Source organism: Salmo trutta, chromosome 17, assembly GCF_901001165.1.
Source record: "Salmo trutta chromosome 17, fSalTru1.1, whole genome shotgun sequence".
Taxonomy (NCBI): Eukaryota; Metazoa; Chordata; class Actinopteri; order Salmoniformes; family Salmonidae; genus Salmo; species Salmo trutta.
This window is the reverse complement of record NC_042973.1, coordinates 16,861,082-16,886,063: the sequence shown is the minus strand read 5'-3', so window position 1 is coordinate 16,886,063 and position 24,982 is coordinate 16,861,082. Positions and strand designations below refer to the sequence as shown.

Sequence of the window (24,982 nt, the reverse complement as noted above, 5' to 3'; positions counted from 1 at the left end):
CCGGAGTGCCAAGTCTAGGACAAAAAGGCTTCTCAACGGTTTTTACCCCCAAGCCATAAGACTCCTGAACATGTAATCAAATGGCTACCTGGACTATTTGCATTGTGTGCCCCCCCCCAACCCTCTTTTACGCTGCTGCTACTCTCTGTCTATCATATATGCACAGTCACTTTAACTATGCATTCATGTACATATGTACATACTACCTCAATTGGCCCAACCAACCAGTGCTCCCGTACATTAGCTAACCGGGCTATCTGCATTGTGTCCCACCACCCGCCAACCCCTCTTTACGCTACTGCTACTCTCTGTTCATCATATATGCATAGTCACTTTAACCATATCTACATGTACATACTACCTCAATCAGCCTGACTAACCGGTGTCTGTATGTAGCCTTGCTACTTTTATAGCCTCGCTACTGTTTTTCGCTGTCTTTTTACTGTTGTTTTTATTTCTTTACTTACCTATTGTTCACCTAATACCTTTTTTGCACTATTGGTTAGAGCCTGTAAGTAAGCATTTCACTGTAAGTTCTACACCTGTTGTATTCGGCGCACGTGACAAATAAACTTTGATTTGATTTAATGGGACTGCCAAGGCGGAGAGAAGGTCCAGGAAGATAGAAATCATAAAAGATTTCTCAGTGATGGAGTTACATGGAATATTGGCACCAGCCATACCACCCTCTCGGGTCCTAGAGCCTGAGAAGGGAGATATGGAGAACTAAAAGAAGGAAGAAGTTGGATTTTTTTTTTTTAAACCGTACAGTTGGTGGGGGCAATACACCTTTTGGGGGGCTCCCAAGTGGCGCAGCGGTCTAAGGCACCGCATCTCAGTGCTAGAGGCATCACTACGGACCCTGGTTCGATTCACAACCGGCCGTGAATGGAAGTCCCATAGGGCGGCGCACAATTGGCCCAGCGTCGTTAGGGTTTGGCCGTCCGTTGCAAATAAGAATTTGTTCTTAACTGACTTGCCTAGTTAAATAAAAACATAACTGACAGAAGAAGAACATCGCCCATGTACCTTAGTAAATACGCCGCTAAGGATCCTGGGACTAAACACCTCCCTCTGCAACTGGATCCTGGACTTCCTGATGGGCCGCCCCCAGGAAGTGATCCAGTCAACATGGCGGCGCAACAAGGAGATGTTGATGAGCTCTTCGATGTGAAAAATGCTTATTATATCGGCAGTTATCAACAATGTATAAACGAAGCCCAGAAAGTTAAGGTAATTATCTGACGGTAAACCGTTTGTACAATGTGGCTAAGCCTATATCTTTTTCAAGTGTCGCTGTATGACACAAATCAACTAGCTAACATCTCTATAGTAATGAACTAGCTAACGTTAAAACGAAAAAGTCAACTACTTATTTTCCTCTTTGCAGCCATCAACACCTGAGAAGGAGGTTGAGAGAGACATGTTTCTATACAGAGCCTACATTGCACAGGTAACATAGCCGGGACAGTCAGTTTATATGAGTGTACATTTTTGTTCCACCACCTATCAGCATGTACAATTAGCGAACACGCCTCATTCTGTCTTGTTTCAGAGGAAGTATGCTGTGGTGATGGATGACATCAAGGCCAGTGCCTGAGTATTGCTCCAACGAGGGCAAACGGTCTGAACCCATTAGTGTTCAGAATTGTTATTGTAAACTGTCAATACACAACTCAAGATGAAATGCTCTTTGTTGACTCCTTAGCTGGCGTTACAATATTGTTGTTTTTTTGTGCAGGGATGACGTTGTGGCTGAACTTGACAAGAAGATGGCCAAGAGTGTAGATGCGGCCAACACAACCTTCCTGGTCATGGCTGCGTCCATTTACTACCATGAGATGAACTCTGACGCTGCCCTGCGGTCCCTGCACCAGGGAGAAAGTCTGGAATGGTAAAGACAATCACAAGATACTATTAATGTTTGTAGCCTCTGTTATGGGTGATTCAGTACGTTTATGTCCCTCTTTTTTTCTTTTCAGCATGGCGATGACCATTCAGGTGCTGCTGAGTTTAGAACGTGTTGATTTGGCAAGGTATGTCCGCTCAACACGGCATCTGATTTAAATTCCTTTTAAATACTTTAAGTAAATTGAGCTAAAAGGATTCAGCAAATTCATGTGTTGATCATATATGGCATTGTTTACTTATTTTAACACCTGTCATTCAAAGGAAAGAGCTGAAGAAAATGCAGGAGCAGGACGAGGATGCCACACTGACCCAACTATCCACGGCTTGGGTCAACATCGCTGTTGTGAGTGTCAGCCCATAGTGAAGACCAGGGCATAAAATTAACACCAGCCACCTGCCAAATGCTGGTATATTTAGGTATTGGCAGGCAATAATGTTTATTTCACAAGCCACATAGGTGGGTGGTCAATTTTCAGGGTGGTCATCCAATTCGCATATGCAAATAAAAAGTGAGCACATGTGCGAGTTGTGATTTATAGCAGACAAATGCTGCAGTATCTGTTTTCAAAATATTTATGCCATTTTGTTTCATAGCTGCTAATCGCATAAAGAAATACAAGTCTATATCCCACCTCTCACAGCAACACAGCCTGGCTTTGCACTGTGCTGATCGATTCATTTTTGGAGGTGCTGCGCACAGGCATAAGTTTGTCTAATTTACTTGAAAGTGTACAACGTGAGACTTTGTCCTTGTGTTTCTTGCATATTTACATTGTTTTGTTCACAAGCTTGGTTGTTTTTTTTAATGTTAGTTTGAGTCTGCTGCTTCAACTGATAGCGAAGAGATGCCGTCTACTACTAGTGCGATTTTAAATCTCACACACAGACGCACCTGACACGACTCAAGTGGCCCTGTTACCACGGTAACCTCCCACCCTGAAATGTAGCAGTATATCACATTACTTCTTACTAATAAATGTTTTTGTTTTAGCAAGATTACAAAGAATGGTCATCTGTTTTTTGTTTTTGTATGGTGGAAAATGTTTTTTGGCTGGTATAAAAAAATTCAGAGTGGCTGGTAGATTTTTCAATCTACCTGCCACAGTGGCTGGTGGTCCAAGAAGGTAATTTTTAGGCCCTGGTGGAGCCCCCTACATGCTAGAATACTTCAGTGCAGCCGGCCCCATTTGCCCTCCACCTGAAATAAATGGGCTTTTATTGACAGAGCACCACTCTCACTCTAAAAGTAGTCATCACTTTAGGATTAAATTCAGCTTTTTGTGCAGTCATTAAGAATAAAACTCAATTTCAGTTTTTCTGAACAGAAAAGAAAACTGGACTCTTGCTTTTTTTCCCTTTTTTAAAGGGAAGAGAGAAGCTGCAGGATGCTTACTACATCTTCCAGGAGCTGTCGGATAAGTATTCCCCTACTCTGCTTCTGCTTAATGGCCAGGCTGCCTGCCATATGGCCCACAACAAGTGGGAGGAGGCAGAGGGGGTTCTCCAGGAGGCACAAGACAAGGTCATTACTTGCTTTAAATGCACTCTAATATCTTATTCTACAGAGGAATCTGTAGAGATGTGTAAAGGGTTGTTTTTAAATAAAGATGAACACTAACTGATAGCATAACATTATAGGACGTTAGTGACTATTGAATAGTACCATTTGAATTAGTTTAACCAATTGGTGATGTCTGTTGTCTCATCCAACCACAGAGCAATACAAGTTTAGTGTAATTTTAAGGGAAGTACTTGCAACTTTTTCAATTGAACTGTAGGTGGTGCCAAATGCTATATTTTTGTCCCCATGGCCTGCATTTAATCTGAGATGAGAAAAAATTAATTGGCCAGAGTTTAACCAGTACCTTGTTGGGGTGTCATGGAAGACTGATCCTTGGTTAAATAATTACACAAAAAGATAATCTCCCACATTTTACGCTCTTGTTTAGAATAGGACCAGTGATTTATGTGAATACACTAGTATTACAGTTGTCGTATACACATTTAAGAACGTGTCATTGAAAATGTATGAAGGAAGCAGGGTAGTGAGTAAGGTCATAGTGCATTGAGGCACTGCTGTGAGAAACTGTGTGTTTTCCAAACTCTGATTTTCCCCCCTAACAGGACAGCAGCCACCCTGAGACTCTGATCAACCTGATTGTGCTGACCCAGCACTTGGGCAAAGCTCCTGAGGTGAGACTTTGGACCTATATCAGTTTATGGGGATTCCTCAGGGTGCATCAGGTTTTGTCACAGATACGGAGAAATGTTTGTCTCAATTTACGTTTGTTTTTTATCTGTTTGGCTGAAAGGTTTGCCGATATATTGTGCTCTTTTTAAACAGCAAGTAAAACTCAAGAACACTATTGTAGCGATAAAGCTTTAAAAAAATCTTCTCTGTGCCAGATTGAGGTGATAGTGAGTAAATGATCAATAGGATTGTTATTGTCTACAGAATGCTGTCTTCAATGGATTCAATCTAATTACTGATAATTACCCAATCAAGGATATCTACAACTGGTGTATTAGAACAAGTAGACCTTGTTCTAATGATTTTTGATAAATTATTTTGGGCCTTAACTTTCTTAAAGGGATTCTCTGGTACTTTTCTATACTTTTTAGCCAGTAGTTCTGAAAGTAGCAATCACGAGTAAAAAGTTGTCCCCGAAAATTGCATCACATACAGTGCATTCGGGAAGTGTTCAGAGCCCTTGACTTTTTCCACATTTTGTTGCATTACAGCCTAATTCTAAAATGTATTAAATCGGTTTTTTCATCAATCTACACCTTTTTTTGTGCAAATGCATTAAAAATAAAAAACAAAAAACAATCACATTTACATAAGTATTCAGACCCTTTACTCAGTGCTTTGTTGAAGCACATTTGGCAGTGATTACAGCCTCGAGTCTTGGGTATGACGCTACGAGCTTGGCACACCTGCATTTGGGGAGTTACTCCCATTCTCAGCATATCCTCTCAAGCTCTGTCAGGTTGGATGGGGAGTGTCGCTGCGTTGCTATTTTCAGGTCTCCAGAGATGTTTAATCGGGTTCAAGTCCGGGCTCTGGCTGGGCCACTCACGGACCTTCAGAGACTTGTCCCGAAGCCACTCCTGTGTTGTTTTGGCTGTGTGCTTAGGGTCATTGTCCTGTTGGAAGGTGAATCTTTTCCCCAGTCTGAGGTCCTGAGTGCTCTGGAGCAGGTTTTCATCAAGGATCTCTCTGTAGTTTGCTTCGTTCATCTTTCTCTCGATCCTGACTAGTCTCCCAGTCCCTGCCCCTGAAAAACATCCCCACAGCATGATGCTGCCACCACCATGTTTCACCGTAGGGATGGTGCATCCTGTTTCCTCCAGATGTGACGCTTGGCATTCAGGCCAAAGAGTTAAATCTTGGTTTCATCAGACCAGAGAATCTTGTTTCTCATAGCCTGAGTCCTTAGGTGCCTTTTTGCAAACTCCTGTCTCTGAGCTCTATGGACAATTCCTTCGACCCCATGGCTTGGTTTTTGCTCTGACATGCACTGTCAACTGTGGGACCTTATATAGACAGGTGTGTGCCTTTCCAAATCATGTCCAATCAATTGATTTTACTACAGGTGGACTCCAATCAAATCAAATCAAATCAAATTTATTTATATAGCCCTTCGTACATCAGCTGAAATCTCAAAGTGCTGTACAGAAACCCAGCCTAAAACCCCAAACAGCAAGCAATGCATGTGAAAGAAGCACGGTGGCTGGGAAAAACTCCCTAGGAAAAACTCCTGAGAAAGGCCAAAAACCTAGGAAGAAACCTAGAGAGGAACCAGGCTATGAGGGGTGGCCAGTCCTCTTCTGGCTGTGCCGGGTGGATATTATAACAGAACATGGTCAAGATGTTAAAATGTTCGTAAATGACCAGCATGGTCAAATAATAATAATCATAGTAATTGTCGAGGGTGCAACAAGCACGTCCGGTGAACAGGTCAGCGTTCCGTAGCCGCAGGCAGAACAGTTGAAACTGGAGCAGCAGCATGGCCAGGTGGACTGGGGACAGCAAGGAGTCATCATGCCAGGTAGTCCTAGGGCTCAGGTCCTCCGAGAGAAAGAAAGAAAGAAAGAGAGAATTAGAGAGAGCATATTTACATTCACACAGGACACTGGATAAGACAAGAGAATACTCCAGATGTAACAGACTGACCCTAGCCCCCCGACACATAAACTACTGCAGCATAAATACTGGAGGCTGAGACAGGAGGGATCAGAAGACACTGTGGCCCCATCCGATGATACCCCCGGACAGGGCCAAACAGGCAGGATATAACCCCACCCACTTTGCCAAAGCACAGCCCCCACACCACTAGAGGGATATCTACAACCACCAACTTACCGTCCGAAGACAAGGCCGAGTATAGCCCACAAAGATGTCTGCCACGGCACAACCCAAGGGGGGGGCGCCAACCCAGACAGGAAGACCACGTCAGTGGCTCAACATACTCAAGTGACGCACCCCTCCCATGGACGGCATGGAAGAACACCAGTAAGTCAGTGACTCAGCCCCTGTAAAAGGGTTAGAGGCAGAGAATCCCAGTGGGAAGAGGGGAACCGACAAGGCAGAGACAGCAAGGGCGGTTCGTTGCTCCAGCCTTTCCGTTCACCTTCACACTCCTGGGCCAGACTATACTTAATCATAGGACCTACTGAAGAGATAAGTCTTCAGTAAAGACTTAAAGGTTGAGACTGAGTCTGCGTCTCTCACATGGGTAGGCAGACCATTCCATAAAAATGGAGCTCTATAGGAGAAAGCCCTACCTCCAGCCGGTTTGCTTAGAAATTCTAGGGACAATTAGGAGGCCTGCGTCTTGTGACCGTAGCGTACGTGTAGGTATGTACGGCAGGACCAAATCGGAAAGATAGGTAGGAGCAAGCCCATGTAATGCTTTGTAGGTTAGCAGTAAAACCTTGAAATCAGCCCTTGCCTTAACAGGAAGCCAGTGTAGGGAAGCTAGCACTGGAGTAATATGATCAAATTTTTTGGTTCTAGTCAGGATTCTAGCAGCCGTATTTAGCACTAACTGAAGTTTGTTTAGTGCTTTATCCGGGTAGCCGGAAAGTAGAGCATTGCAGTAGTCGAGCCTAGAAGTAACAAAAGCATGGATTAATTTTTCTGCGTCATTTTTGGACAGAAAGTTTCTGATTTTTGCAATGTTACGTAGATGGAAAAAAGCTGTCCTTGAAGCAGTCTTGATATGTTCTTCAAAAGAGAGATCAGGGTCCAGAGTAACGCCGAGGTCCTTCACAGTTTTATTTGAGACGACTGTACAACCATCCAGATTAATTGTCAGATTCAACAGAAGATCTCTTTGTTTCTTGGGACCTAGGACAAGCATCTCTGTTTTGTCCGAGTTTAAAAGTAGAAAATTTGCAGCCATCCACTTCCTTATGTCTGAAACACAGGCTTCTAGCGAGGGCAATTTTGGGGCTTCACCATGTTTCATTGAAATGTACAGCTGTGTGTCGTCCGCATAGCAGTGAAATTTAACATTATGTTTTCGAATGACATCCCCAAGAGGTAAAATATATAGTGAAAACAATAGTGGTCCTAGAACGGAACCTTGAGGAACACCGAAAGTTGTAGAAACATCTCAAGGATGATCAGTAGAAACAGGATGCACCTGAGCTCAATTACTAGTCTCATAGCTTATGTAAATAAGGTATTTCTGTTTTTTTATTTCTTATACATTTTCTAACATTTCTAAAAAATGTTTTTGTTCTGTCATTATGGGGTATTATTAAATTTAATCCATTTTAGAATAAGGCTGTAATATGGAAAAAGGGAAGGGGTCTGAATACTTTCCGATTACACTGTATGTGCACCACGTGATTGTTCTCACTCAGCTGTGGGTGCATCTTGTTCGCTGCTAGGGGGCTGGCCCACGTTTGGGAAAATGTAGCACAACTTCCAGAAAAATAGTTGCCTTCAAACTAGGGATTTCCTGAGTTATTGAGGTAAGACAGTAATTCTGCACTTAGATTATGCATGTATGAACTACACAGTGAGTGTTTACATGTACACTAATAATTCAATGTTGAACTGATTCATGGCAGTAGGCCGATTGTGTAATAGTCATGTAAACACGTCTTAACCAGCGTAAGGTCCAAATTTTAAGTAAGCATACGCCGATTAAAACACCTGGTTTTCTGAGCAGTCTTTCAAATTATTAGGACATGTAAACACCTTAATTGGCATTCCAGCTGTGTATTTGATTTGCGAATATGCCAGCACCATCTGAGCGAGCCTCCCTTTTTAGCGCGAGTGAAGGGAGTTCGAAACAACAATGTATGTCTTAAAGTAGTTTTCGCATACAAACTCAGAATCAAATAGACTTCCCAAAAATAACATGTTCGTTGTGGTAGAACATTTATTTTGATCTGGGATTTTCTCGATTTATCAGTCCCATCAGGTAGCCTGATTTCAGAAGTGTTCACGTAAACAGGGTTGTTAGGGAAATCGTTCTTCTTGCAAAGCATGTAAACGTTTTATTGGAATATTATATTAATCTGACTTCTCAATAATCACATGATTGTGTGCATGTAACTGTACTCATTGACACATCCAGCCCAAAGCGGAAGGTATAAAAAAAATACGAATTAGTTGCCGAAGTTCAGGAGCCTGTCTTTAACATCAATCTGTTATGCATCTGTTCACAGGTAACCAACCGGTATCTCTCTCAGCTGAAAGATGCCCATAGAGCTCACCGCTTCCTTAAAGATTACCTGGCCAAGGTATGTTGATTACATTTGCCCGTACACAGTTCTGAAACATCTTCAATCAATGCATTCTTCAGCTGTTGGTCAGTCTTTGCTCTCTTGGAACTAAATCAAATGATTTGATTGGTAGCACTGTAGGATATCTAGTCCAATGAGATCATTTAAAAACGGTCTGATTTTGACTCAGACTTCACTACACATAATTACCCAATAAAGAAGTGTAAATAAACATTGAAATGTCCGTTTGTTTCACTCAACGGACCAGGTTATTGCAGTGCACAACAGTTTTACTAGTTAAACATGTTCTACTGTGTGTTAAATGTTTATTTTTTCTTGTCTCAGGAGAATGAATTTGACAGACTGCCGATGCAGTATGTTCCCACTGCGACTGTTTGACACAATGGAGTCATCTTTTTGGACTACAAAACATTATGAATACTGGACACACAACTGAATGCTACATATCTTTTTTTGTCTATCAATACGGCAAACTCTAAATTGTATGGATTAACATTGACATGCACATTTAGACATTTTATATATAAAAATGTCTATTTTTTTGCTAAACTTTATCATAATAATATGACCTTTTATGTGGTGGACACAGATTTTATTTATACTCTGAAGTAGTTGTAGTACATGAAATGTCCCTTTTGATAATGTCTCTGTTTGTAACATTTGCATTTCTCTAAATTGTAAAATGCCTCCTGTGTAACTGTTTTCTATAAACATTCCTCTGAATTGACAATACATGTTTTATGACCCTGTTTACACCCAGTGTGTGTCAGTGTGACACTTTCTATTGAAATTCTTGAACGTGTCCCGATGATACTTGCTGGAGGTAGACCATCTTTTCCCCCTTATGTCTCCTCCAATTCACAGATTAACTTTTATTTTGCATGTGAAATTATCTATTTTGTAAATGAGTGGGCCATTCAATTCATGTAGAAATTCCTCTACAGTATCAACGTGTTTTCTGGAAAAGTCGACATCCTGTACTTGATGTGCATCGTGATGTGCATCGTGCTGCTGTTGCATTGTCGCTTTAAATGATCTTCGGCTTTAATCCCAGCAGTTGAAGAAGATAGCTGGACATAATTACGTCACGGCGACGCTGCTTTTTCTACATTAAACTCCAATTTTAAATTAAAGTGGCATTCGGAGAGGGTGGTGAACACCCGCTAGTCGTGCCGGTAAAAACGTTTCCTATACTTGTATTATTATAACCGGATAGGTTTCAAGTGAGTGCCGTATGGAATTATGTTCTACATTGATTCCCATTAAAACAGCGCGCATTTCTCTGTCACTTGTCAAGAGACAGAGAGCGCAGACAGCCAGGACACGACGTTGATCACCAGCAGTGGCACGGCACAGGAAGCCGAACATTGAGGATATATAGTCTAGATTTTTGTCGGCGTTAATTAAAAAAAACAGTATTAGAAAGGACTAGGTTATTCTAGTGAAATGACGGCGAGATGTTATATAAAGCGAATAACGGAGATGAGTGTATACAGAATATAACGTTAGGTTCACTAGAATCACATGTGATGCTTAGACTGTACCGATCTTTATGGCACATTAGGTAGCCAGATAATACTTGCTGGATTTTTTTCTTGTAATTTAAAGGTGATTTTACAGCTATATCTAATCTCAGAAAGATTCAACTAGCTAGTTTGGTAGCTGTTGTAAATGCTGGTCTATCCAGTAGTGTGCATTTAATTTAGCTAACCGTAGACGGCTGACAAGCTAGCTAAAATGATGAGGTAGTATGCGTAAAATAATGCCCAACATTCTGAACAATGTTTACTGGATCATAGAATATATGTAATATTACAATATAGATAGCTAATTACGTTGGCTATTAAATATATCGACCTGGCTATTACCTTTGGTTTTTATGGGCCTATATTCCAATCTGATATAAATTGTCACCTATGCGAAATGGGCCCACGTCTTAAATTAGAAAACAAAGAATTAGGCAGGCTACTTGAGAGGTTAAGCTGATTACAGTTTTTCCGCGTTTTTAGGATAGCTGCTGGCTAGCTAGTTTGGAAGTGTAGGAGCTTGCCGCTCTGTGTTCCTAAACCAGGGTCAGTTTTCTAAATCGACATTTTCATTGCCGCCACAATGGACAGTCATACCGGGGACGACATGAGTGTCGGGGAGGTGGAACCCATGCCTGGCTATGCGGATCTAATAACGAGAGCATCAACAGTGATGCCCAGTGCCTTGAGAGGCTGTAGCACTTGCGGTCTAGAGCTCTCCAAAAGGACGCTCCTGGATAACGCTTATATTACCTGGACCGAAATCGGCCTTTTCTTCATCTGCGCGGTTATGTGGACGCAGATACGACGGGGACTAACAGAATGTCTGTTCCAGGTAGATACAGAAGCATTCTCAGCCTTCCACTCATTTTTGAATACTATACATCCACATATACACATTTCCCCACAAATACATACATTCCTTCTTCAAGGACTATGAGCCTTGTTCTCGTTCCCTAACTATACGGGCCTTCTATCAGAGTGCAGTCTTCATGGCTCACTATAAGGGTGCTGTTAATGTCCCATGTTTCATGTACCTTGCAGTATTAGTGGAATAAGAATAATTTGATTTAAATTATGATTAATCACATTTGACTTGTGAAGCCCACCACAGGATATGAAACACTGGTCTCTTTCTCTGGTATAAAAACATACATTATTCTCTTGCTGAATTCAACAATTGTTACTGGGACTTGTCCTCTTGACAAGCTCATCATGATGCCCATCAAATTGAAGCATATTAGGAAGACCTTCATTCTGAGGAAGGCAATGCATAAGGCCTATATACTACGTTCAGATACCTTGAGTCTCTGTGTGTGTCATGTGGCCAAGATGAAGATCAGATACCAGGTTTAAGGTAACTGATTCAGTCAGATTACAAAATCCCTTTACCCCAGCTAACGAGGCTGCTATAGAATAACCTCCCAGGTTACAAAGACCAGAGCAGAGATGGAGAAAGCAAGCTTTGCAGAGGGGATTAAGGACCCATACACGGAAACCACAGACCTCCCTCATCACTGGCGATTGACTTATGACAGTAGACTGATGAGGAAATCAATGCATGTGAGATCTAGTCTACTACAATATTGTCTCACGAACTGCTGTCACAGTACTAACACACGTGGGCTGTTTCTTAATTCAATTCTTTTACTTTTAGATTTGTGTGTATTGTTGTGAATGTTTAGATATAACTGCACTGTTGGAGCTCGGAACACAATCATTTCGCTACACCCACAGTAACATCTGCTATCTACACTACCGGTCAAAAGTTTTAGAACACCTACTCATTCAAGGGTTTTTCTTTATTTTTACTATTTTCTACATTGTAGAATAATAGTGAAATAACACATATGGAATCATGTAGTAACCAAAAAATCTAAATATATATATTTTTTATATTTGAGATTCTTCAAATAGCCACCCTTTGCCTTGATGACAGCTTTGCACACTCTTGGCATTCTCTCAACCAGCTTCACCTGGAATGCTTTTCCAACAGTCTTGAAGGAGTTCCCACATATGCTGAGCCCTTGTTGGCTGCTTTTCCTACACTCTGCGGTCCGACTCATCCCAAACCATCTCAATTTGGTTGAGGTTGGGGAATTGTGGAGGCCAGGTCATCTGGCTTCCACATTCATGGTCAAATTGCTGCAAAGAAACCACTACTGACGGGCCGCCCCCAGGTGGTAAGGGTAGGTAACAACACATCCGCCACGCTGATCCTCAACATGGGGGCCCCTCAGGGGTGCGTGCTCAGTCTCCTCCTGTACTCCCTGTTCACTCATGACTGCACAGCCAGGCACGACTCCAACACCATCATTAAGTTTGCTGATGACACAACAGTGGTAGGCCTGATCACCGACAACGATGAGACAGCCTATAGGGAGGAGGTCAGAGACCTGACCGTGTGGTGCAAGGACAACAACCTCTCCCTCAACGTGATCAAGACAAAGGAGTTGATTGTGGACTACAGGAAAAGGAGGACCGTGCACGCCCCCATTCTCATCGATGAGGCTGTAGTGGAGCAGGTTGAGAGCTTCAAGTTCCTTGGCGTCCACATCACCAACAAACTAACATGGTCCAAGCACACCAAGACAGTCGTGAAGAGGGCACAACAAAACCTATTCCCCCTCAGGAGACTGAAAAGATTTGGCATGGGTCCTCAGATCCTCAAAAGGTTTTACAGCTGCACCATCGAGAGCATCCTGACGGGTTGCATCACTGCCTGGTATGTTAACTGCTCGGCCTCCGACCGCAAGGCACTACAGAGGGTAGTGCGTACGGCCCAGTACATCACAGGGCCAAGCTTCCTGCCATCCAGGACCTCTATACCAGGCAGTGTCAGAGGAAGGCCCTGAAAATTGTCAAAGACTCCAGCCACCCAAGTCATAGACTGTTCTCTCTGCTACCGCACGGCAAGTGCTACCGGAGTGCCAAGTCTAGGTCCAAGAGGCTTCTAAACAGCTTCTACCCCTAAGCCATATGACTCCTGAACAGCTAATCAAATGGCTACCCATACTATTTGCATTGACCCCCCCCCCCCCATCCTTCTACGCTGCTGCTACTCTCTGTTATTATCTATGCATAGTCACTTTAATAAATCTACCTACATGTACATATTACCTCAACACTGGTACCCCCGCACATTGACTCTATACCGGTACCCCCTGTATATAGCCCCGCTATTGTTATTTGCTGCTGCTCTTTAATCATTTGTTATTCTTGTCTCATAATTATTATTTTTTTAGGTATTTTCTTAAAACAGCATTGTTGGTTAAGGGCTTATAAGTAAGAATTTCACTGTAAGGTGAATACCTGTTGTATTCGACGCATATGACAAATACATTTTGATTTGATTTGATTAAAGGACACCAATAAGAAGAAGAGACTTGCTTGGGCCAAGAAACACGAGCAATGGACATTAGACCGGTGGAAATTTGTCCTTTGGTGTGGAGTCCAAATTGGCGATTTTTAGTTCCTACCACTGTGTCTTTGTGAGATGTGGTGTGGGTGAACGGATGATCTCCGCATGTGTATTTCCCACTGTAAAGCATGGAGGAGGAGGTGTTATGGTGTGGGGGTGCTTTGCTGGTAACACTGTCAGTGATTTATTTAGAGTTCAAGGCACACTTAACTAGCATGGCCAACACAGCATTCTGCAGCGATACGCCATCCTATCTGGTGTGGGCTTAGTGGGACTATCATTTGTTTTTCAACAGGACAATGACCCAACACACCTCCAGGCTGTGTAAGGGATATTTTACCAAGAAGGAGAGTGATGGAGTGCTGCATCAGATGACCTGGCCTCCACAATCCCCCAACCTCAACTACATTGAGATGGTTTGGGATGAGTCGGACCGCAGAGTGAAGGAAAAGCAGCCAACAAGTGCTCAGTGTATGTGGGAACTCCTTCAAGACTGTTGGAAAAGCCTTCCAGGTGAAGCTGGTTGAGAGAATGCCAAGAGTGTGCAAAGCTGTCATCAAGGCAAAGGGTGGCTATTTGAAGAATTTCAAATATAAAATATATTTTGATTTGTTTAACACCTTTTTGGTGTACATCCACCATTGAGCACAAAAACAACACTTGTTACAGAATATTTTACATAGAAATAACATCTTTCAGACAAACCATGCCTGACACCATGATCCAATAAGACAGAAAAATAGAAGAACATTTAAAGGCGGTGGACATTGTGAACTGAGATGGAAGGGGAGAAGAGAGAGAGAGATGGTGTTACAGCGATAGGACCCACAGTGAACCTACTGACTGACTGACTGACTCTCATGCAGTTACAGTATGTGCTATTTCATAGTTTTGATGTCTTCACTATTATTCTACGATGTGGAAAATAGTAGAAATAAAGAAAAACCCTTGGATGAGTAGGTGTTCTAAAACCTTTGACCGGTAGTGTGTGTGTATGCGACCAATAACATTTAATTTGATTCGATTGTGCTCAATCGATTTTGCTCGATCTTTCAAGATCGATTGTGCTCGATCTTGAAAGATCGGCTACCCTCAATAAAACAATATTTCTAGATTATTTTGTTGTTTCTTTGTTATTACACTGTATCGTCAAATGGTGTACTAGTAAATTTACATGTTAGTCATATAGCAGATGCTCTTATCCAGAGCGACTAGGATTAAGTGCCTTGCTCAAGGACAGATTTTTTACCTAGTCAGCTCGATGATTCGAACCAGCAACCTTTCGGTTACTACCCCAATGCTCTTAACCGCTAGGCTACCTGCCAACCGGGTAAAGCAATATTCAACAATTCTAGGTTGTTTTGTCATTTCTTTTAGAGTAGTAGTAGCATCTCTTTTATTTTTCTCTTACACACATTCGGCCAGTCAATCAATTTATTACATTACCGTTTGCATATCTTGGCCTATCAATGAATGAGCACATTAATAATCCTCCCAGTTTTGGGCTCCATGACAGGAAGGGTACTCTCTCAAGGCTCTGCTGAGATACACAGACTCTGACTCTCCCGCTCTGTTGGGGTTGACTGGGAGGGCCCTAACATCTAGTCCTCACAGATAGATGTGGCTCGCAGCTCATTATTCTGACATTTGGCTGGGTAGGGGAGGAGTTGGGGTATGTAGTGCTAATACACTGTGTGTACCACAGGAGTTTGGTGGCACCTTAGTTAGGGAGAATGGGCTTGTGGTAAGGACTGGAGCGGAATAGGTGGAATGGTATCAAGGTGTTTGATGCCATTCCATTTGCTCCATTTGCTCCATGACATAGACTGCCAGGTGAATCGAGGTGAAAGCTATGATCCCTTATTGATGTCAGCTGTTAAATCCACTTCAATCAGTGTAGATGAAGAGGAGACGGGTTAAAGAAGGATTTTTATGCCTTGAGACAACTAAGACATGGATTGTGTATGTGTGCCTTTCAGAGGGTGAATGTGCAAGACAAAATATTTATGTACCTTTGAACGGGGTATGGTAGTAGGTGCCAGGCGCACCAGTTTGAGTGTCAAGAACTGCAACGCTGCTGAGTTTTGCACGCTCAACAGTTTCCCTTGTGTGGTCTAGAATGGTCCACCACCCTAAGGACATCTAGCCAACTTGACACAACTGTGGGAAGTATTGGAGTCAACATTGGCCAGCATTCCTGTGGAGTTTTTCGAAATTTTGAGTCCATTCCCCGATAAATCGAGGCTGTTCTGAAGGGAAAAGGGGTACAACTCAATATTAGTAAGATGTTCCTAATATTTTGTATACTCAGTGTAGACGGATTGTCTGACAAGGTCGCGAAAGTGATGCGCGCGTATCGATGTGGCCAGAAGCTGTGCGTTGTTGCCGTGTGTTGTTGCATCATTGTAAATAAGAATTTGTTCATAATTGACTTGCCTGGATAAATAAAGGTAAAGAAAAAATTGTGATTTTGAACATGCAGATAGCTAGCAACAATGACAAGAATCTGCCATGTTGGGAATCGGAAGTGGCTCGTTTCAGCTAGTTTAATCATGTTCTTGATGCAATGTCTTGATTTTTGGTGTTTTGACTGATTTCATGACAATGCTAATATGGAAAAAAAATCGCTAGCTAGCTAACCAACAACTGTAAAGATGTATTTGAGAGATAACAAGTGCTTATTGTGCAAATGTATTTATGTTTTCAATAAACATTTGGAGACAAAATATAGTTACATATTGTCAACAATATAAGCCAAACGCATCTGTTTTGCCCCATAGTTGCACACGTACAGGTTTTGTTGGCACAGATGTGGTCAGAGAATACAGGGAATGGGCTGTTTTTCCTCTTAGTCACCATTACTATGGACGAGAAATGGTTTGAGGATTGAACGTTCAAATGATTCCCACTCATGAGTCACTAAACTATTACAAATTGATGCAATGCTATGGGGGTATTTCTCCAATTACGTGTTTTTGTGTGTATTGCATAAAATACACCAAACAATGATCGAGAATTGGGTTCAGTGTCAGGTAAACCATGTTAATGAAAATGAGTATCCAGTGATGCATTGAGGTTAACCTGCCGCCTTAGCTAGCTTTCATCTGAGACGAATGGGTCACTGTGGACTTCAATATATCAGAACAACTACAGCCTCTTGTAGAATTAAGGTACACCATAAATAAAACACGAGGCATATGATTAAAGCTCCTGGGTGTTCCTGCTCCACTACTCCTTAAATATTTGAAGCTGTCAGCGAACAATGCCCACGACCTCTGTCTCTGTGGCAGCAGGGGCTTATAAAGGAGCATCTGAGATGGAAGGGGAGAAGAGAGAGAGAGATGGTGTTACAGCGATAGGACCCACAGTGAACCTACTGACTGACTGACTCTCATGCAGTTACAGTAGTCTCTCTCTACCCCTACAAACCCCCCGACCACGCAGGAAAAACTCTTGGCACTAGTGAGCTATAACTAGAACACATACTCCTATCCCTGAACATGTGATATTGAGTCTGACATTGTGGCTCATGTCTTCACATAAGATGGCCTCAGATTTTACTGTGAAAAACTCCTTTTAAGGACTTTCTATTTAGAGGACAGATACGCACATTGTTGAGCTCTGATGTGCAGAAGGCTCAGAGCTGCTTCAGGTTTTTTAGTTACTGATATTATTACACCGTCTTAACTCGGTCACTGCAGTGCACCGAGGGCAGAGGTGTTACCTAAGAAGACTTGGGCTTAGACAATATACTGTAGGGCCTAAAAGGCTCTCTCGGTCAGTGTTTGCCACGTGTAAAGCATGGGGATGCTGTTTATGGTTGACAGTACTACCAAGTGTAAGTGTATCTGACATTTCATTGCCATACTACTTGCTTATACGACCAGGAATGGGCAATAGGTCAAGTGTGAATGAACCTGGGGCCTGTAGGGCCGTCAAATCATCTAATTGAGATAAATATTTCTATTTTTTTCGTTTTATGTTTTCAGGGAAACTCATTTGAGACCAGGGTCTCATTTACTTACAATGGTGCCATCAGGAAAACAATAAAACAAATTCAAAATGATACATAACATTTTTATAAACTACAAATTACAGAATCAACACTACAGTTTCAAACACTACAAAGACAATTCAAATCCAAACAGTTGAAATTCTCATTAAATTCATTCAACATTAAAGTCCTGAACTGCCCTAGAGGCAACAGAGAGTCAAGATGAGTTTTGTAAGCTATTCCAAAAAGGGGGGGCACTAAAACTGATGGCAGATTTACCTAGATCTGTATATACTTTAATGGAACCTCAAGAGTTAACCATACCTGTGAACAGGTTGGGGGTCTCATTATTATGTTTTATTATAGTGAACTGAGTTAGATCGGAAGCTTGTGTGGTAGAGCTTTGTAACCAAAAGGGGAGTAATGAAGTGATCTACGCGACTTTAATGAGGACCAGCCAACATTTTGATAGAGGATGCAGTGGTGCGTATTAAAACTGGGCGCTATGGTAGACAGCATCCACAGTTTTAAGAGTAGTGGCTGCTGCATTCCCATAAACAGTGTCACCAAAGTCAAGAACTGTCAGGAAAGTTGACTGTACTATCTGCTTCCTGCTGTTTAGGGAGAGGCATCTATTTCCATAAAAGACGCCTACTTTAAATCTCAGCTTCTTAACTACAGTAGCGCATACATATGTTTTTTAAACGTCAAATTATTGTCAATCCAAAAGCCTAGATATTTATAGGCAGGAACCTGCTAGATGAAATAACCATCCAATGCATACATTTTTAATCCATCTGAAATATTTATACAAGAATTAAAAAACTGCATATATTTAGTTTTTCCCGCATGACGTTCCAATTTTTAATCAACAAGGACTTTCTGCAAGGCGACAAAATCAGATTGCAGCTCCAACATAGCCTGTTCAGCTGTAGGGGCAATAGTGTCCATAACAGTGTCATCTGCATACAAATACATGTTACAGGTTTTTACAGATAGACCAATATTATTTACACTGAGTATACAAACATTAAGAACACCTGCTCTTTCCATGACAGACTGACAAGGTGAATCCGGGTGAAAGCTATGATCCCTTATTGATGTCACTTGTTAAATCCACTTCAATCAGTGAAGACAGGTTAAAGAATGATGTTTAACCCTTGAGACAATTAAGACATTGATTGTGTATGTGTGCAATTCAGAGGGTGAATGGGCAAGACAAAATATGTAAGTGCCTTTGAACGGGGTATGGTAAGAGGTGTGTCAAGAATTGCAACATTGTTGGGTTTTTCATGCTCAACAGTTTTCCATATGTATCAAGAATGGTCTACCACCCAAAGGACATCAAGCCAACTATGGAAGGCATTGGAGTCAACATGGGCCAGCATGGGGGGAGGGGGGTTAAATAGTGGACAGGTCCCAAAATCGATCCCTGCGAGACACCTTTAGTAATAAATATTGAGGTAACTTGACCTGACACAATCAGAAAGAACACTTTGTGTCCCATCTGACAGATAGTTCCCAAACCACTTGTAGGCTAACGGTTGGCCTTGCTGTTTTTTGGTTACACAACAGAAAGGAACCAGCCTGTGCTCCTGTGTGTGGGACAGTGGAGGCTGCTGAGGGGAGAACGGTTCATAATAATGGAGTAAATGGAATGGTATCAAAAACATGGGTTTGATAACATTCCGTTCACTCCATTCCATCCATTACACTCCATTCCAGCCATTATTATGAGCCGCTCTACCCTTAGCAGCCTCCACTGGTGTGAGAATGTGTAGTGTGTCTGTGCATCTGGTGAGTGTGACTACATGGATGTTTGCCATTTTACAGGCAAATGTTATGGTATGTGTGAAGTTTGAGTGAATATGTGTTTAAGTTTGTGCCCATCCATGCGAGTGCGTATCTGGAGTAGCGCATATGGGTGTTCATTTTATGTCATCCATCTGTGACTGCAAATGGTGTTAGTGTGTATTATGTACTAGTTTACAGATGTGTCAATGTATATTTATAGTGTATGTGTCACGGATCCTCCCGGTACTGTTGCTCATTCTGTGCACCAGTTCTGGAGGTCTACGTCACACGGCCTCTAGGCGTCACTGAACTGTTTAATTACACACACCTGGTTCCCATTTCCCTTGATTAGTAATTGTATAATTGTGCCCTCTGTTCACCATTGTCTTGGTCAGTTATTGTTCCCTTGTCCGTTGGTCTTGTGATTACCTGTGCTTTGTTGTTTCGGCTTTTGTGCTGCATGTATTGTTATTACGGGACTCGTCCCGTGTATTTGTTATTACGGGTCTCGTCCCGTGTATTTATTAGAGGTTTAACCTCGCTCTTTTGTTTGGGTTACATCCCTGTGTTTTTGTATACGTGTTTGTTTTTTGCTTCGTCCCGTGCCTTTTCATGGCATGTTGTATTGTTGGGTGAAGTATTAAAACCTCCTATTGCGTATTCCTGCCTGCGCCTGTCTCCTATCCTTATACAACGTGACAGAATAACCGTTCTAAATGGAGACAGTGGGAATGGCCTGTCCGAAGCCACCGCAACTTCGGCAGCTGCAACTGGCCCGTCCGACACCGCTGCAACTGGCCTGTCCGCCGCAACCTCGGCAGCTGCAACTGGCTCGTCCGACGCCACTGTAACTGGCCCGTCCGACACCGCTGCAACTGGCCTGTCCGCTGCAACTTCGGCAGCTGCAACTGGCCCATCCGACACCACCACAACTTCGGCAGCTGCAACTGGCCCATCCGACGACGACGCAACTTCGGCAGCTGCAACTGTCCCTGACCGACCTGCACCGCGTCCCTGTGGGGTGGGGGGGTTACTGTCACGGATCCCTCCGATACTGTTGCTCATTCCGTGAACCAATTCCGGAGGTCTACGTCACCGGCCTCTAGGCGTCACTGAACTGTTTCATTACACACACCTGGTTCCCACTTCCCCTGATTAGTAATTGTATATATGTGCCCTCTGTTCACCATTGTCTTGGTCAGTTATTGTTCCCTTGTCCGTTGGTCTTGTGAGTACCTGTGTTTTGTTGTTTCGGCTTTCGTGCTGCGTGTATTGTGCACTTGTGATTACGGGCCTCGCCGCGGGTATTGTTGTGCACTTGTTATTATGGGTCTTGTCCCTTGTATTTATTAGAGGTTTTACCTCGCTCTATTGTTTGGGTTACATCCCTGTGGTTTTGTATACGTGTTTGATTTGGGCTTCGTCCACGTGCCTTTCATGGCATGTTGTATTTTTGGGTGTAGTATTAAAACCCCCTATTACGTATTCCTGTCTCCAATCATTTATACAACGTGACAGTGTGACTGTGTGTGTGCGTGACTTTCACGTTCACTTCCTGCTGCTGTGCGGTGCCTCAGTTGCCGCTCAGGGGGAGGAGACTTGGGCTGCAACTGGGGACAAGGCTCAGCCATGCTGGCTCAGCACACCCAGCTCCTATTATCCGGGTCAATAGGGCCCTGATACATGGCAGGGCCCTACAGTCACAGCATCTCAGGGCCCAGCCAAATGCGCCAGACCAAAGTGAAATGCACTCAGCAGCAGTTTATAACCCCTATTATGAATTCCTCACTCCCTTCCCTCCAACTGCCACTCACAGCTGATACATGTAGGTGAAGCATTAACCTGGTTTGAGGGCTTATCAGCGTCAGGCTGTGTCAAAACCACTGGAGGAAGAAGGTGCCCTCAACCGCAGGTCTGGAATCAGATTACCCTACCCCATGATCCTAATCTTAAGGTGCAGCTACTTTTGAAGCCCATGTTGTGCCCTAGAAACCAATATGTAACACTGTAAAGACATTAGGTTTCTACATCGTTCCTCATCCCGATGATGACAAAGATGATTCTGGCCCAGTGGGAGTGAGATTTTTGGAGAATGTATCCTTGACTTGCAGATCCATATATGGTGTCAGGTTGGTGGAGATGAGGTTGGGGACTGTTGAGTCTGTGAAAGTAACTCAAAGGGGACTTATAGTGATTTTTTTGCATTTCTTCCATCCACAGTGAGATGGACAAGAACTGTGACTTAATTTGCTCTCTGGAGCAGGGTGCCGCTGAAAGGACTGATAACTGGGGTGGCTTTAACTGTTGAGGAGGGTCAACTGAAATTGATTATTCCCGAAGTCTGTGACGCCCACCGTTTGGTGCGATGCAGAGCCAGTGGAGACCTGGTGAAACAGAAGACACTGTCTGTCCTGTTGAATTTTGATTCAACAATTTTGAGTCTTTACCCGACAAAGTTCAAGTTAGGATATGTCAGTTATCCCGTGAGAGCTTTTGTCCCGAACCCATTATGGTGTTTTAGGTGCCAAGCTTATGGTCATGTTGCAGCAGTGTGCAGGAGGGAGATTCCTAGATGTGAGAAGTACGCAGGAGGGCATGAGACAAAGGAATGTGTAGTGGTGGGAAAAGTTGTGTGTGTTTACTGTAGGATTACCTATGGTGCTGGAGATCAGAAGTATCTGGTGAGAGGAAGGCAGGTTGAGGTTGCCAGGATCAGAGTAGTGCAGGTATGCTGAGGCAGTGAAGAGAGTAGTAGAGGAAGGTCCAGGGCGAGGGATCCTAAGAGGGTCACTGTGAGTAGGCAGAGAGCAATAGAGAGTGATAGGAATAACGTGCTTCAGTAAGGTTGGTTTCTTAGCGTTCATAGCCATGGTTATCAACTATACCGCAGACATGGAACATAAATTGCTGAAAACAGATGTTGTGGCAGCTGCAGAGAAGTACTTGGGTGTAACAGATTTTACTGCAGAAGTGTTACAAGGTATTGAACGATAGCGCCCTCTCCTCCCAGGCTGCCGACCTGGTTTAGGATCAGATAGGACCAAGTAGTGTAACGGTGGTGAGGTGTAGGGTTAGTTGGTAAGGCAATTTTATTTCCTTTTTCCCCTTCCTTTTTATGTTACAAAGAATAGGGAGGCCGTGACCAGCCTCACACTCTAGTACAGTAGGTGGTGGTGTATGCACCTTCAGTTGGTTGTGGTCCTGCAAAGCAAGTTTGAAGAAGAAGAATCTATCCTTTTTCTTTCTGTGCCACCAAATGTTTGGATATATTGGTATAGTTAGCTAGCTAGCCAAGATCGTTTGACCTGTTTGTGCTAGAAGCAAGCCGTTTTTGCTGTATAGTCATGCACCCATGATGCTATTGAATCTGCACTCTTGTTTTCTCCAGGGCACTCGGAAACAATGGTACAGCGAAGCCTTATCGTTACATAAATTATTATCTGGGAGATGTTTTTCCTAGTCGCACAGTGCTCCCAAAATATAACTCTGGTCGCACAGCAAAATGTTTTGTCACATATGCAACCAAATTGGTTGCACTTTAGATCCCTGTTAACAGGTAACTGTAGTAGTGAGCTGTATTAGTATAGTACAACTAATTTTGTCTTAATTCAAAGTCCCAACAGCCCTGAATTGAAGAGATGATCCTTACATGTCCTCATATAAAGCTTGATTAAGTGTTGATATATAACTGGCTTCAACCAAATAGTGCATGAAGAAGCAGCTCCGAAACCTCTTTAGACAACACTCAAATCATTACCAAAGCAGACAGGCAGTCCTTTATAATGATTCACTAACCAAATCCTAGAAATCACTTGTGTTTGCCTCCTGTCTTTCCCCTGGCAAGCTGGAATACACAGCCTTGACCACAACAGCGTTTTTTCCCTCTCTCTTCCCTTCTCATGGCAACCCCTTGGTGCGTAGACAAAAACACATTGTGGCTGTTCAACTTGGCAGAGCTCTGTAACCCCAACAACAAAGCTACTCTATGACAATATGATTGAGAGGGCAAAGGAAATGTGAGCTCATTGTCTCCTCAGGACACTGTAGCTCTGCAAAGGCCAGAGTCTGAAAGAGTTGTGGTGGAAGTGAACCTTCATTAGTAGTATGCAAGAAACACATGGCTAAGCATTTTAATCACCACTTCATTAAGTCAGGTTTCCTATTTGACTCAGCCATGCCTCCTTGCCCATCCAACATTTCCTCATCTCCCACCCCTTCTAATGCAACTAGCCCCAATGTTCCCATTGCTTGGAAGGCAGCAACGGTTCGTCCTTTATTTAAAGGGGGAGATCAAGCTAATCCTAACTGTTATAGGCCTATTTCTATGTTGCCCTGTTTATCAAAAGTGTTGGAAAAACTTGTCAATAATCAACTGACTGGCTTTCTTGATGCCTATAGTATTATCTCTGGTATGCAATCTGGTTTCCGCTTAGGTTACAGATGTGTCACTGCAACCTTAAAAGTCCTCAGTGATGTCACCATTGCCCTTGATTATAAGCAATGTTGTGCTGCTATTTTTTTTGACTTGGCCAAAACTTTTGATACGATAGACCATTCCATTCTAAGGGGTATTGGTGTCTCTGAGGGGTCTTTGGCCTGGTTTGCTAACTACCTCTCTCAAAGAGTGGAGTGTATAAAGTCAGAACATCTGCTGTCTCAGCCACTGCCTATCACCAAGGGAGCACTCCAAGGCTCAATCCTAGGCCCCACACTCTTCTCAATTTACACCAACAACATAGCTCAGGCAGTAGGAAGCTCTCTCATCCATGTATATGCAGATGATACAGTCTTATACTCAGCTGGTCCCTCCCCGGATTTTGTGTTAAACGCTCTACAACAAAGCTTTCTTAGTGTCCAACAAGCTTTCTCTGCCCTGAACACCTCCAAAACAAAGGTCATGTGGTTTGGTAAGAAGAATGCCCCTCTTCCGACAGGTGTGATTACTACCTCTGAGGGTTGAGAGCTCGAGGTAGTCAATCATACAAGTACTTGGGAGTATGGCTAGACAGTACACTGTCCTTCTCTCAGCACATATCAAAGCTGCAGGCTAAAGTTAAATCTAGACTTGGTTTCCTCTATCGTAATCGCTTCTCTTTCACCCCAGCTGCCAAACTAACCCTGATTCAGATTACCATCATACCCATGCTAGATTATGGAGACGTAATTTATAGATTGGCAGGTAAGGGTGCTCACGAGCGGCTAGGTGTTCTTTACCATTCGGCCACAGATTTGTCACCAATGCTCCTTATATGACACATCACTGCACTCTATACTCCTCTGTAAACTGGTCATCTCTGTATACCTGTTGGAAAACCCTCTGAGGTCTCACTCCCCCCTTTCTGAGATATCTACTGCAGCCCTCATCCTCCACATACAACACCCGTTCTGCCAGTCACATTCTGTTAAAGGTCCCCAAAGCACACACATCCCTGGGTCGCTCGTATTTTCAGTTCGCTGCAGCTAGCGACTGGAACGAGCTGCAACAAATACTCAAACTGGACAGTTTTATCTCAATCTCTTCATTCAAAGACTCAATCATGGACATTCTTACTGACAGTTGTGGCTGCTTTG

At 43.0% G+C, this 24,982-nt stretch overlaps 1 protein-coding gene and 1 pseudogene across 2 annotated transcripts in view; both read left to right on the top strand.

The window, feature by feature from the left end:
- The first annotated feature begins 978 nt into the window (after nt 1–978).
- LOC115151728 (coatomer subunit epsilon-like) lies at nt 979–9,406 on the top strand (annotated as a pseudogene).
- Nucleotides 9,407–9,487: 81 nt separating this feature from the next.
- The window catches only part of LOC115151727 (ceramide synthase 1-like), a 52,678-nt gene continuing 37,183 nt past the window's right edge, over nt 9,488–24,982 (top strand). For both annotated transcript variants that reach the window (XM_029695908.1, XM_029695909.1), the window contains exon 1: nt 9,488–11,037. In XM_029695908.1, the coding sequence (XP_029551768.1) occupies nt 10,786–11,037 (252 nt within the window). In that variant the 5' untranslated portion in view covers nt 9,488–10,785. The remainder of the gene's footprint in view (nt 11,038–24,982) is intronic.